This window comes from Falco punctatus (assembly GCF_963210335.1).
Source record: "Falco punctatus genome assembly, chromosome: 7".
In the NCBI taxonomy this organism is placed as follows: domain Eukaryota; kingdom Metazoa; phylum Chordata; class Aves; order Falconiformes; family Falconidae; genus Falco; species Falco punctatus.
The window spans coordinates 43,301,344-43,314,582 of record NC_137587.1 but is presented as its reverse complement, the minus strand read 5'-3'; the positions used below and the strand labels follow the sequence as shown (position 1 = coordinate 43,314,582).

Below are 13,239 nucleotides of genomic sequence, written 5' to 3'. Positions count from 1 at the left end.
GATTTTCTCCCCTCAGCACTTTACTTTTCTACAACTAAAGACAAGGAACTGGGCAGTCCTTAGGCACAACATGCCAATTTATTTTGAAAACACCCATGTAAAATTACAGTTTTGTTTAGAAGTGCATTCATCCAAAGACAAACTTCACTGACTGCAAAAGTCATTCTAGTGGTTTTATTTCACTTATAAAGGTTACACTTTATCCAGACATTTTTGAAACTTGTAAGATAGTAACTTTGGACCTGACACTGAAACTAGCTCACACAAAGCACAAGCTTTACTCTGCCAAAAAAGCACAGCTCATTACTGTTCAGTACAAACAGCTGAATAAAACACTCTGTATATAAATTAGCTGAATAATGCTGAGTAAAGCAACCTGGTTATATTTCAATAAGGTAATCTTAACCTTTCTATACCTATGGAGATATAATATCAGATCAATCTTATCCTTTGTATACCTATACAGGCATAATACCAGGTAAGATTTTCTGCATTTAAGTTGCAAGTGTAAGACTTTAATTTAGGAAAATATCTAAAATATCCTTCCCCCCCCCCCCCCCAGTGAGCACCATATCAGTAAAACCCATCTATGTCCCTTAGTTAACTACATGTCAGCTTCCGAGTCTTTGATATGACAGTCCATCAGCTGTCATCTCCAGCAGTCATGAGACAAGAGTATTAATTAGCAAAAAAAAAAAATGACAACTCCTGCCCATTGATATAAGTTAACAGCAATTGGAACTGGAAAACCGTTCTGTTTCTGGAATAAAAGCAGGTTTTTATTCACTCTCTGTAAAGAGCATATATTATGTAGATCTCAATTAAAATAAATAAATACTCTTATTACATATTATACAAGTATCATTTGAATATTTTCCATCCCCCCACCACATTCGTCACATATGAAGCACAATTACTATTAAGTGTGCATAAATACATGCATTCTCACACTTACACTGCATAAAACCAAAAGCATTTGAACAATTATACTTCAAAATAAACATGCATAAAGCATTTCAAGAACCCTGAAAACTTATAAAATAAAATGCCACAATAGGTTAACAGATAATAAAAAGGTGCAATGGGCACGTCAACCTTGAAAAAGTCCTTTTAAACTACATAGTACTGTCAGGTGCCATTACCCTTTGTCAGCCAGCTACCTGACCTCATAAATCAGGTATAACAACCAAACGAGAGCACAATGTAAAATCAGCACTAGTCAGACTGGTCTACTGAATAACAAGTGGCCTGCCAAGGTTTTGAGGTCACATTCAGAACTAGAAATTAATTGTAATCAACCACATTAATAATAATAAAAAAACCCTCCATATCAACAAGACTAGAGCTTGCAAGTACCATTCTGTAGAGTTTGCGCTCGTGACTCCTTTCCCAGGTTGGCATGGAATCCTCCTCCTAAAGTTGGTGTTTTGCCTGCACCTATTAGAGGGACAAAAAAAAAAAAAAAAAAGAAAAACTCAGACATGTCAAATGCAATAAATGAATTACAATATTACAAGGAAAGTTACTGTGCCACTATATTCAATATCTGTGTAATTTACAATATGTCAAATTACATTAAGAAGGGCAACAGAAGTGCTTGAAGGGTTTAAGATATTGAATGTAAATCCTGTGCAGTTTATTTCTTCTGTGGGATACCATAGGAATTACATGGCTCCATAAGTCCGCCCAATCTCAGCTCCAAAGAAAAGTACAAAAATGTTGAAAGCCCTATTTCAGGCAGAACATTAAAGTCAATATTGTAAAATATTTCTTAAAGTAAATGATGAAACAATTGCGTAGTTAATATTTTTTGTCTGAAGAATATTCAATACAGAATTTTAATAGCTAATTACTGGCACTACAGAATATAAAACACCTTTAGCACTCAATAGTGACTGTGTTGGCTACTACAGACCTAACGCTTACTTTCAGATAACTTCAGTTTAACATTAGGCACACAGAGCGACACTTAGGCTGCAAAAACTGCAAAGCTGGAACTGCTGCTTCTATATCCTGAAAGGCTGGAGACTAAAACAAGCCCAAGTTGTAAATTAGCATAAACTAGAGGCTGGTTTATGCATACGTGCCAGTGCTGAGAAGCCTGAATGCAAAGTCCACCGGGAGTCAATGGAACTACTCACAGAAACCAATCTTGCTGAACAGGGAATTAAACTACCACGGACAGAAATAGTCTCCCACTGAAGCAAGGATTTTTTTTAAAAACAATCAGGCTATCTCAAGCAGGATATTCAAATCTATCAGCTTAACAAGTGCGATCAAAAAGCTATATTGCACAGGATTAAAAAGAAGTAATTTGTTAGTAAGGACTTCTACTTAATTCAAGTAGTCTGCTCTTCAGAATAGGAAAAAAGTCATCAGAGTCATCTTGTTCCTATGATGCCCACAGTTTTTCCCTCAAGTTCTTGTAGGTATGTTTTCCCATCTTACAACAGTTCTCTGGAACAAACTAGAATGACTTTGAGATAGAAAAAAAAATGTCACTTGAAAGCCATTCAGGGTATTTCTCCCACACACCTGAATAAATACTTCCATAGCAGGTACAAGTGATGAGAAACTGTGACCTAAATTTTCCCTCTTACCAGACTTCCTTAGCTAATCTCCTCTCAGCTGCCTTTAATGTACGTCTATGCTGAGGAAAAAAAAAATAAACCAAAAAGCTAATACTCCTGCAGAATTACTGCCTATAAGCCTTCAAAGCTTGATTTTCCATCCAAACTCTGAACTGGGTTTCCAGCACTATCCACAACAGAAACTGACTTCACCTTCACTTCATTAGCAGATCATTTCAACAAACAATAATCAGAAGCTCTCACATAAATGCCCTACAGCTTAAGCACTTCAGTTCAACACCCTAATTAGAAATGAAAAACACTCTATAGTGACCTCCTCACTGGGTATGTCTCCCAACTCTGTATTTGCTCCAGACCACTACAGACAACAACGGCTGCTTGCCATTCTTATAGGTTCTAAAACAAACCAACGAGGCAAAACAGAGAGAGGTTACTGAACTACCCTAGCACACAAAACATTTTTGGAATACATTTAATAAGAATGGTTTACCTGGCAAAAAAAACAGTATCAACAGTGGCAACAGTTTTATGTTCCTTTCCTTCAGTAGCAAATCTACCTTCAGAAATTCTGTCTCTTACCCTCCATTTTTTGTTGTTTTAAGGTTTGCTTTACCACAGGCTACCTCACTTGTCTGATTTGCAGCAGGAGAGCGCAGGCTCAAGCATCAGTACAGCGGAGGAGGCCATAAACTGCAGGGCAAGAGCAGGACCAAACGGCAGGGCAGGCTGGAGCAGGCTCATCCAGCACTTGGACCCAAGGCACCAGTCTCCCTCCTGTGCACAAAGGCTCCACTTTTCAGTCCCCTCTAACTCTGAATACACCAAAATACTGAGTTTTATTGGATATCTCTGTCAAAACTACAGTACTCTTTTATAGGTTTCCCTGTCACTACTAAAAAGCTTGCACAAAAATAATATTACAGTAGTGATAAACACTACTATTAACAAAATAACTTAACTAGCTCAGAAGCTAGAATAAAAAAAGCAACAAAATAAAATTAAGCTTATATTTCAGTGGTTTAGTTCTTTAAGATTCTTTTTCATTAGATACCAAGATACAACATTGTACATAAAAGTTATTTCTTTCCAAGCTACAGCAGATACTAGCAGAGCTATCAGAAAGACAAACTCTGCTATCAGAATTGATGTGCCCATTTCTCAGCGAGTTAACTGGAAAGACTGTACATCTCTAATTAGCATTTGGCTTTGAAAACTGACAGAATACTAGTCTGTTGAGCACTTAAGACTCTCAGAACTGCAAACTAACGTTGCCATTGACTATGAAGTCTCACCAGCTTTAATCTTTACAAGCAGAATGCAAACCAAACTCATTAACGTAACTGTTCAGCTGGGTAATAAAAAGATAAACTCTTAAAAAAAATAAAACCATCAAATTCATTTAAAGACAAAAATCCCTACAAAGCTAGTCATTTAAAAAGTACAAAGGAAAGGAACGGCAATTGCTAGGCACAACCAAATTAACATCCCAGCTTAACTGAAATTTTTACATTTCTTGACCTCTTCTATTTTTCCTCCTCTAAAACTTCGAAAGTGAATTAAATAGGCTTTTGGTTTTCCACATTCAGCTTTCAAGATATACAAAAATATATCCGAGAAGTATTTGATGCCTTCAAGGACTGACTGTCAAATCTTCAACATTAACACTAACATTTCCCTAAGCCAACTCAAATACCTTCCTTCATGAGGCAGCGCCTCCCAAGGTACGGAGTTTCTAAAAATAATCAGTAGATGACAAACTCAGATTCTCAGCTTTGCGTAACTGAAGACTCCTCTCTGGACATTTACATGAAATTTTGGACCACAGAAGGTGTGGAGAGATATGTTAGGCAGCTCAGAAGCAACCTTTCTTTTTCCTTTTTTTTTTGTGGTCCCCTCAGTAGGGCAGTGTCCTGAGACACCAGAAGAAAGGAACTGAAGACGCAAGACATCATATGCCTATGAATTTTACGATACTTGGTCAAAGCTTACACAGGTCCAGACCCAGCCTATAACTCCACATTACTTGAGTGCTGAACTACAGCGCCCGTCCCTCAAGCAGTCAAGAGCAGCCATCCCCACATCTGCTCCTTGCAGCAGTTGGAGGCACAGCTGCTGTGTGCAGGGTCAGACCCAGGCACCTGGGCTATTTGTTTTGCTCTAACAACTCACTAACGAAGGGAGTCACATCACTGCTTCTCTACAAAAACATTCCTCAAGCAGTAAATGGAGCAAGCAAAGCTTGAAGTCTGTGGTAACCTTGAACAGCAACAAAAAAACCGACAGCTAGCAGGAACAGCACGTATCACATCCCTCCACACAGAGGAGGCAAAGGGCAGTCACTCGGGCATCTGCAGCTTAAAGGGCATTTTTCTGAGAGCTAGTGACATGCTGAGTTTCAGATTCAACACCTGGAGAAGAAACAGATTCAGTCCCATCATGACGGATTTTGTCTCCTCTACATAAATGAGGAAGTAAAGACAGGGAATGAAGCTGCTTGCACATTGAACTGAAGCATATCTATTTGACAGGACTGATCCTACCAAAATCCTTGCCTGTGAAATCAAAACCACCCCTTTCTTCAGGACAATGTAGGAGAAAACTCTCCAATTTAAACCCCACGTATTTACAGACCAAGCATAAAATCGGAGTCTGAAAAAGAATGCAGATTATGTAACACCAACGGTTTCATAGTCAGGGTAGACTAGATAATCTAAGAGGAAAAAAAAGAGCTTCCAACTTAAGTTAGACTATGAAAGTCACAAGGAGATTAAGTAAATGTCCCCATTACAATTCATGCCTACAAAAGCAAAATGATGTGTTTAAAGTTTTCTGAACGCACAAAACTACTGAAGTCTGTAACTGAAATAATTCTTTTCTCAGCCATTTTTACAGGGAAGTTAACAGATCTGCACACACCCCAGCCTGCTGAAATGGTACTGGTGAATAAACTTACACAGACAAACTTTTTATCGACTCCACCATAGCTAGCTAGCTATGGCCTTATTTTCCTAACTACCAACCAAAGAGATAAATATACTCTTGCGTCTACCACACCCGAGTTTAGGGCTGCACAATTCTATGAAACCAGTCTGCATCCAAGTTACGTGCTCAATTCAGCATTTTCACAACTGACAGCGGTACATTCTGCAGCACTTCAATCAAGCATTTGTTGCCATCACGAGGACAGCATATAAACGACTCAATGCCAGAAAAAATCCACCATACGCTTAGCTGACACAGGATTGCCACCTGGAGGATTACAGAAGCAAAAACGGATTCAGTCCCTCTCACTAAGATGTATAGCAGATGATTATTTTTTGCATTAAGTAGATGCAAGTTTCCCCTCTTCCCAACACAGCATGATTATGGATTTGGTTTTTAATAAGAAAACCTAGCATACACTAAAACAGGTAAATGTTCTTCAGGATTTCCCAAAAAGTCTGCAAATCCAGCATACCCATACTTTCTTCCGTGTCGCAAATTACATCATGGCCACTCTACATAATTTAAAGTTATCAGTGAATTAGTGCTATCTAGAAATCTGCATCACAAGTATGAGGAATTTTGCTGACATTAACATTACTTTTACTTTTCAGAACCTAGCACTTTCATTTCAATTTTAGTGTGTGCATTACTACAGGAACCCATTTCAGGACTGTTCGAGGCTGCACTGTACTTTATGTCAGGATTTGGCCTATCAATACATCCTACATGGAAACTAATTAATAACTACCAATTAATAACAAACCCACCACTCCTTCCACTTCTGCGTTATTCAAAAATACAGAAGAACCCTTTATTGTATGTAACAACTGACCAGCCAAAGACACAGAAGTGATACAAACACAGAGCTCATCCTCTTTACCAAACTATCTCACTAGCACTGTGACAGTAATTATCCACCTTAAAAAGTTCTAGAGGAAAAAAAAGCACAGATCAATGGCTAGTAAGCTTAGCTGAAATTTTATGGAAGCTTTTTCCTCCCTGTACCTAGTCCCTCTCTTCTTTCCAGTTTGCTGACCTTTTTTTTTTTTTTTTTTTTTTTTTTGAAACTTTCCATTTTCACAAACTCCAAAAGGCTGAAATACTTATATCAAGGCAAACTACAGTCAACTTCTGCACTTAAGGTCAATGTAGTTCACGCTCCATGATGTGAAAACATAAAGAGGTTTTTTAGGATAAAGTAGCATATACAAAATATTTCAGTAAGCTTCCACAGGCACACCTGAAAAATTGAGCATACCGCAGCTTTACTAAAGAGGAAGATACATTAAATTTGTCAAAGGACACTGCAGAGTTAAGAGTACACATTCAGCAATCATGGCAGTGCAAATGGGTCACTGTAGTAAGTTGCTTATAATTTACTTGCAACGAAAGAATTGTATGAGAAGGAAGAAACTTTTCCTTGATACTCTAATATTTGAAGCAGCCTATAATATAAATGTTGTGGCGCCTCCTAAACCAGAAGTTTTAACACTCGGTGTGTTAAGGGCTACTAGTTCACAACTTTCCTTTCTCCTTATGAGCAAAAGCTAACAACTTTCCGCAAGAAACATTCTTCCCGACAGCCTCAAATCAGTATCTTGCAAACTCATACACATTTGGAGATGGAGGTCCTAATTTATGTCATGCTGTACAAGAGCCATGAGCTATATGTGGTCCTGACTCAGTGCTGAAATTGGACTAATGCTGTCAATGCCCGCTGCAGCCTCCCATCCACGCAACTATGACTATATATTTGTGACTGACCTAAAACCTCCTGACTTAGTCACTGAGTAAGAGTAAGGTAAAAGACTAATTCACATCTGTTACTGTAAATCTCAAATAACAAATGCCAGCTTAGCATTGAAAGAAGAGAACAGGCATTTTTAATTTAGTTTATTACATATTTTTTAACCAAAACCCACAAAAAAAATAGAAATTCCAAGCAATCAACCATAAAACAGTAAATCTGTTTCAAGACAGTCACACTGTTCAGTCTCACACAGACACACCAGTGATGTTCACTCACCTCAGACCCCAAAGGCAGGGTGAGTCCCGTGGGGCAAGAATCCCACTTCAGTGGCCAGGCTACTCCATAACCCTCCTAGCACTAGGCTTTCCATGACGTGCATTTAAGGATGAAGTATCCTGTAGGTCTTATCTGGAGTTGATAAATGCCCCTAGCTCCACCAACTTGTCTTTCTCCACCCCACAGTTCTGTTGCCTCAGCCTGCAGAGGCTGCATTTCATTATGCTAACCTTCAGTTTTCACCTTGCTTTCCAGAGGGAAAACAGTGTACAGAGCAACACTGCCCATCCCTCTCCTCTCTGCCCAGTTTCAGACAAACCTCAGAGGGCAACAGAGGTCTCAAAACTACAGGGATACTATTGGTTTTGTAAAGATAGACAGCTGGTTGGGGAAGACACATGCTAATTAAGAGTTAGCTAAACACTTCTGAAAAATAATCCCAATTTTTTACTAGAAATGTGACCCTGAACTCTGTAGCAGGATGGGGCAGCTGCAGCCCAGGGCACTGAGCACCTTTGTGGGTCCAGGGATGGGCTGAAGCCAGGCAGGATGTCAGCCTGCACGTGGGGGTCAGGATCAGGCCCAGCAAGGGGAACCACATCAGACACGGCCCTGAGACAGGTGGACAGGGCCATAGGGACAGGGATGAGGCAAGGTGGGACACAGGCCTGGCTTGGCAGGACCCATGGCCAGGCAGGGCAGGGCTGTGGAGTGCTGAAGACCAGCTCTGCTGCAGAATCACTGGGGCAGGGGCTGATGTCCCTGAGGGTCTGACATGGGGTCTTGGGCCATGGGCAGGGTTGGGGGAGCCCCAGTGAGAAGCCGGTCACAGACAGCAAGGGACAGCAGTGCCTGGCAAAGCAGCCAGCTCTCCTGCCACCAGACCGCACGCAGAGATACCCTTCACCTCAAAGGGTAGGTTTCCAGATTGCCTTATGGTTTGTGCCCAAGAAGCTTATCAGATGCTGGTTTTCTCAACTTACTACCAAGCATTTAAAGGCAATTTCTAGAACAGCAGCAGCTGAGCTCCCCCACGTACAACATGTTTCAGGATCACAAGCTCGTGTTTCACGATCACAAGCTTGGTATGCCTCGTGGTGCCATTTTCTCATGCTGTGTTTTCTGTTATGCCTTCCAGCTTGCTGCTGCACTGCCTGCACATCAGCTTTCTCAGGTGGGGCTGTTTTCTTCTTCTTTGATTAGTGTCAGAAGCCCTAGACTTCCGTTTTCTCATCTTCTTTAAACAAAAACCTGAAGAGACATCTGGACTATCAATGTTTGCTCCATGTTCAGCTTTCCTCCTCTCACTCTCTTCAGCTTTGTACTTGTTTCTTCTCCTGTCAGCCTCAGGGAAACTACTTGTAAAAACAGTTTCTCCCAACAACTACCACAAGACAGGGGGGGCTCCCACCCAGGCACAGTGAAAGAGTGATCAGAGAATTCACCGTCTTCAAACATGGCACACAACTCACAACTTCCCTTTCTACAAAAGCAGCAGCCATCAAACGAGTGCAGACTGGCAAAGGGCTCGGAACTCAGTCTTCCAGGATGCAATTACAGTGTAATGGAGAGGGAGAAACATAGCTCACTCTTAGACCCTGTATCGCGGTACTTCATGCTGGGAGGTGTTCAAATGTTACGACCGATAGGAGCCGGTTAAGAACTTATGAAGAAAAAAACACCCACAAGATGCATTCATTCCAATCAGCAGAATGAAGAATTTTAATTCAAATGCTCTCAAATTTGACAAGTAGTCACAAAGAACAACCTCTTTCAGCTAGTTTGAGATGGTCTGAGCTGGCTATCAATTATAAGGTGGATAGTTACTCTTCAAAACTAGACTCAGCTAGGAAAAGCACAGGCCTCAAACACTTTCTGTGCAATTAGCAGAGTTCCTTGAAGCTCAAATATGCGTAACAACCCTTTTCCACTCATATCTGACTTACCCAGGGTCAAATTAGTTAGGCTCAGAAACTCAATTTCAACGCAGGGCCTTCACAGGCTTCAAGAGAATAACACACCTAGTTAAGTGTTGAGGCTGGACTGTGACCACTTGCAACAGAATTTAATTATAACTAACTGGACCAGTACAGGGCCTATTAAAGCTTTCACTAGCTTGTGCTTTGTGAGGACTTTCCTCTCAGAAGAGCAATAGAAAGACACACAGTAAGGCCCTTCTAGAGCACGAAGAGGGTACTCCCTTGCAAGTGAAAGAACTTACCAGCTCGTGACCCAGCAAGTCACAGGTGCCTCACAAGAAGAGATGACCTGCCACTCCCCAAGACAGACAGCATTAAAAGGAATTATGCGATTGGGATCAGGCTAGCCTGCAATCATATCTGGCATTTCCATCAAGAACATGCTAACAAAGACACCTGTCTCAGCATACCACCACCAGTGAAGTCATGCCCATCTCCAAAGGGCATCTCATCAGGACTGGGGTGGCCTAGCTCCCCCTTTGTGTATTTCTGTAAGACCACTATGCTCTTTTATATGCCCCAACTACCACCAGGGAAGATGTCATGGTCCTTATTACAAAGTACTGCATACACAACTTTATAAACCTTACTCTAAATAAGTCTTCACCTTGCAGTCTGGATTTCTGGACACTTTATCAGACTCTCACAACTGTAAATGTGGCTACTACCTACTTCTCACAAGGAGGTCAGAAGAATTAGCTAAGCATTTTCAAGAGCGGGAACATATCTATATAATTGTTGAAGTCAGAGGAGTTTTGTGCTCACCGCTTTCCAAAACACAAGCTGAAAAAAAACACCACAAAACCCCAGTATTAATTCATAGGGACACCTACTAAACTTTGCGCTGCAAAACCATAGCCCTCTGATTCTTGGACCAGTTTTAAAAGAATGGTCAAAGCCCTCAAAAGCAGCTCTCTTGAGCTCAAAGAACATGATCTTCCTCTGAAGACTCAAAAGAGCAGCTGTGCCAAAGGTCAAAAAACTATCTAATCCAGTATCCCACCCCTGAACGGTGAAGTCTGTTAATATACCTGCCTACAAGTGAACACAAAACATAGTAGGAAAGCTTGTCACAATAGTTCTTTCATATAATTTCCCAGAGTCTAAAGATCTGTGGCTCAAAGATTTCCTGAACCAGAAATAGTAGCTTTTTTTTTAATGGCTGTGACACATTTTTATTCCATTTGCTCAATCCTTTTCCAACTCATGTAAACTCTTAACATCCACAATTTAAGATTCACAATTTCATTTATTTTTTTTCAGGGGGTAGAGGCACGACACACGACAGACACAGCACAACATGACACCCAACAAAAAAACAAAAACCCCCCTAACGCTTCTGAACTTCCTACGTGCTACCTTTAAAATAAGCCAGCTGCTAGATTTCTCAGTGCTCCCTGGTTTTTGCATTGTGTGATACTGAACAATTGCTCATCCTTACCACGCTATTCCACTGTATTTACAGACCTCTACTACCCATTCAATCATCTTTTCCAGTCTGAAGAGGCTGAGTCTATTCAGTCATTCTGAGAAGCTCTTCAAGAAGCACACCTCTTAATCACCCCATCTTTCTCTCCTGATCTTTTTTTTTTCCCAGTTCTGTTAGAGATTTTCTTGAGGAAGGGGAAGAAAAGAGATGAACACACTAGAACTGCACACAGCATTTAAATTGCAGATAGTGCTGAGGATACCTAACAGTATACATACATGCTGTCATATTCTTTTCCTGATAACTTATAACATTCCCCTCACCACTCTGGTTTTTTTGTACTGCAAATGAATGTTGAGCTGAACGTTTTTACAGAATTATCCATTAAGACCTAGGGATCTCCTTCCCAAGTTATACTAGCCAGTCCAGATACTACCATCCCATATGTGGAAGAAAGGAACAATCCTAACTCTCACTGCAACTCTTGATCCCACCTGCTATCCTACTACCCAGCTACTAAGAGCAACAGGTCTTTCTACAGTCTTTAATAACCCAAATAACTTAGTGTTGCCAGAAAACCTTTAACTCGCCATTCACTTGTTTTCCAGATCATCAGCTCAGATTCTATTGAACTTCACTGGCATCTCCTTCAGGAGACTTATTATTTATTTGTAGTCTACATTTCTTACAATTTGAGTAGTTTCTCTGCTCTGTAAGGACCCTCCCTTATTCCCTTATTCACTACAGCTCAGATTCTTAAAAAGCTTCTGGTGAAAGATCTTGCTGACCTCCCTTCGCAGATCCAGCAATCTGCTTGGTCCACTTACTGACTTCTTTAGAAAGCTCCAAAAGATCCACAAGGCACGCCACTTTGCCAAAAAAACATTCTTCCCCCATATTTACCTGTACAGCCACCTATTTTGCCCGTCACTGCTTCTACCCTTTTGCCCAACAAACTCGTAGCCTGCATTTACCCCAACCTTCATGCAGTAGCAAAGCAAGATCTCTCCCTCATATCCATGCACAAACCCACACTTTCTCAGCACACCAATGCTCGGTTGTTAAAATTGTCAAAACAGAAAGAAACAAGACTCACACACCTGCACTGGAAAACACTGGCTACACCAAACTTCTCCGTGAAAGAAATCAGTGTTGAGGTTGTGGCTTCCTACACTAGGCACACTGATAGATGAATGAAAATACCACCTGGGAAAACTTAAGTGTGGCCTCACACATTCTTTCAACCCTGAGAGAACAAAAGAAGGGGTTTCCCATGTTTTACAGTGAGGTTGCTGGGCTTATTAGCAAGGACTTGGCATGATCTAGACAGGCCACTTCAATACAGAAAAGCGCAGGAGACCCTTCCTTCCTTCAGCAAACAAATTCAGAATCTTGCATCCTTTACATGCAGCTTGGCAAAACAAAAAGGTTTGCTAGATGTACCAAGAAGTCAGTAACAGTATCTCCATGTTTTCTACTCCCTTTTGCCTCTTTATTATGAAGATGAAAAATTATGAATAAAGGCATCTATAACTATTCAACATATATTAGCACACAAATAGAAGCCCTCATGGATCTTTGAAGGGTTTGGGGAATCTCGTTGCACAGCCAGGAGCTCTGAACTCCATAGACACCAAGAGTCCCATTGAACTCCCAGCTCTGCAACAGAGAACCTGGCAACCCTCACACTTTGCAAAACCTGGACAACAATCTGAGTCACCCAGCCCTACTGACCAGGGGCCAGGGTCTCAAGAACAATAGCCTGGGCACCTCTGACACTGCAAATGCTCCACACATCACTGCCCGTGATGACCAGACTGCAGTCCGAGGAGCCTCAGCCCAAGGCATTTCATACACAGGGGATCCCTCAGAACCACAGACCTAAAGAGTCAACAAAGACGACAGGAAAAACAGTGTTAAAATCAGGTAACTTCAATGGAAACCTGCTTACTTAATCAGAAGTCGCTGAAAGCTATAGCTTACTAGACAGTGCTGCTTTCAGCAAGTACATGTTTTCTGACTTAAAAGAAATATACGTTCCATTGGAAATTCTCCAGCCAGCACAACACTCAGATACAAATCCTGTCTTGCTTACACAGGAAAGGGCTTTTCTCCCTGCTCCCAAGGGCTTAAATCAGTGTCATAAGTTTAAGATGACAAGCACACATCATGAAGACACTGTTACTGCAGCACAAATACATCTCTTCAGATTAGCTTGCATCACTCAGT

At 40.9% G+C, this 13,239-nt stretch overlaps 1 protein-coding gene across 1 annotated transcript in view; it reads right to left on the bottom strand.

The window, feature by feature from the left end:
• BRF1 (BRF1 general transcription factor IIIB subunit) overlaps positions 1-13,239 on the bottom strand; it is a 175,614-nt gene that overhangs the window by 160,162 nt on the left and 2,213 nt on the right. The window contains exon 2 of the mRNA XM_080395468.1: positions 1,357-1,437. Coding sequence (XP_080251594.1) covers positions 1,357-1,437 — 81 coding nt within the window. The remainder of the gene's footprint in view (positions 1-1,356; positions 1,438-13,239) is intronic.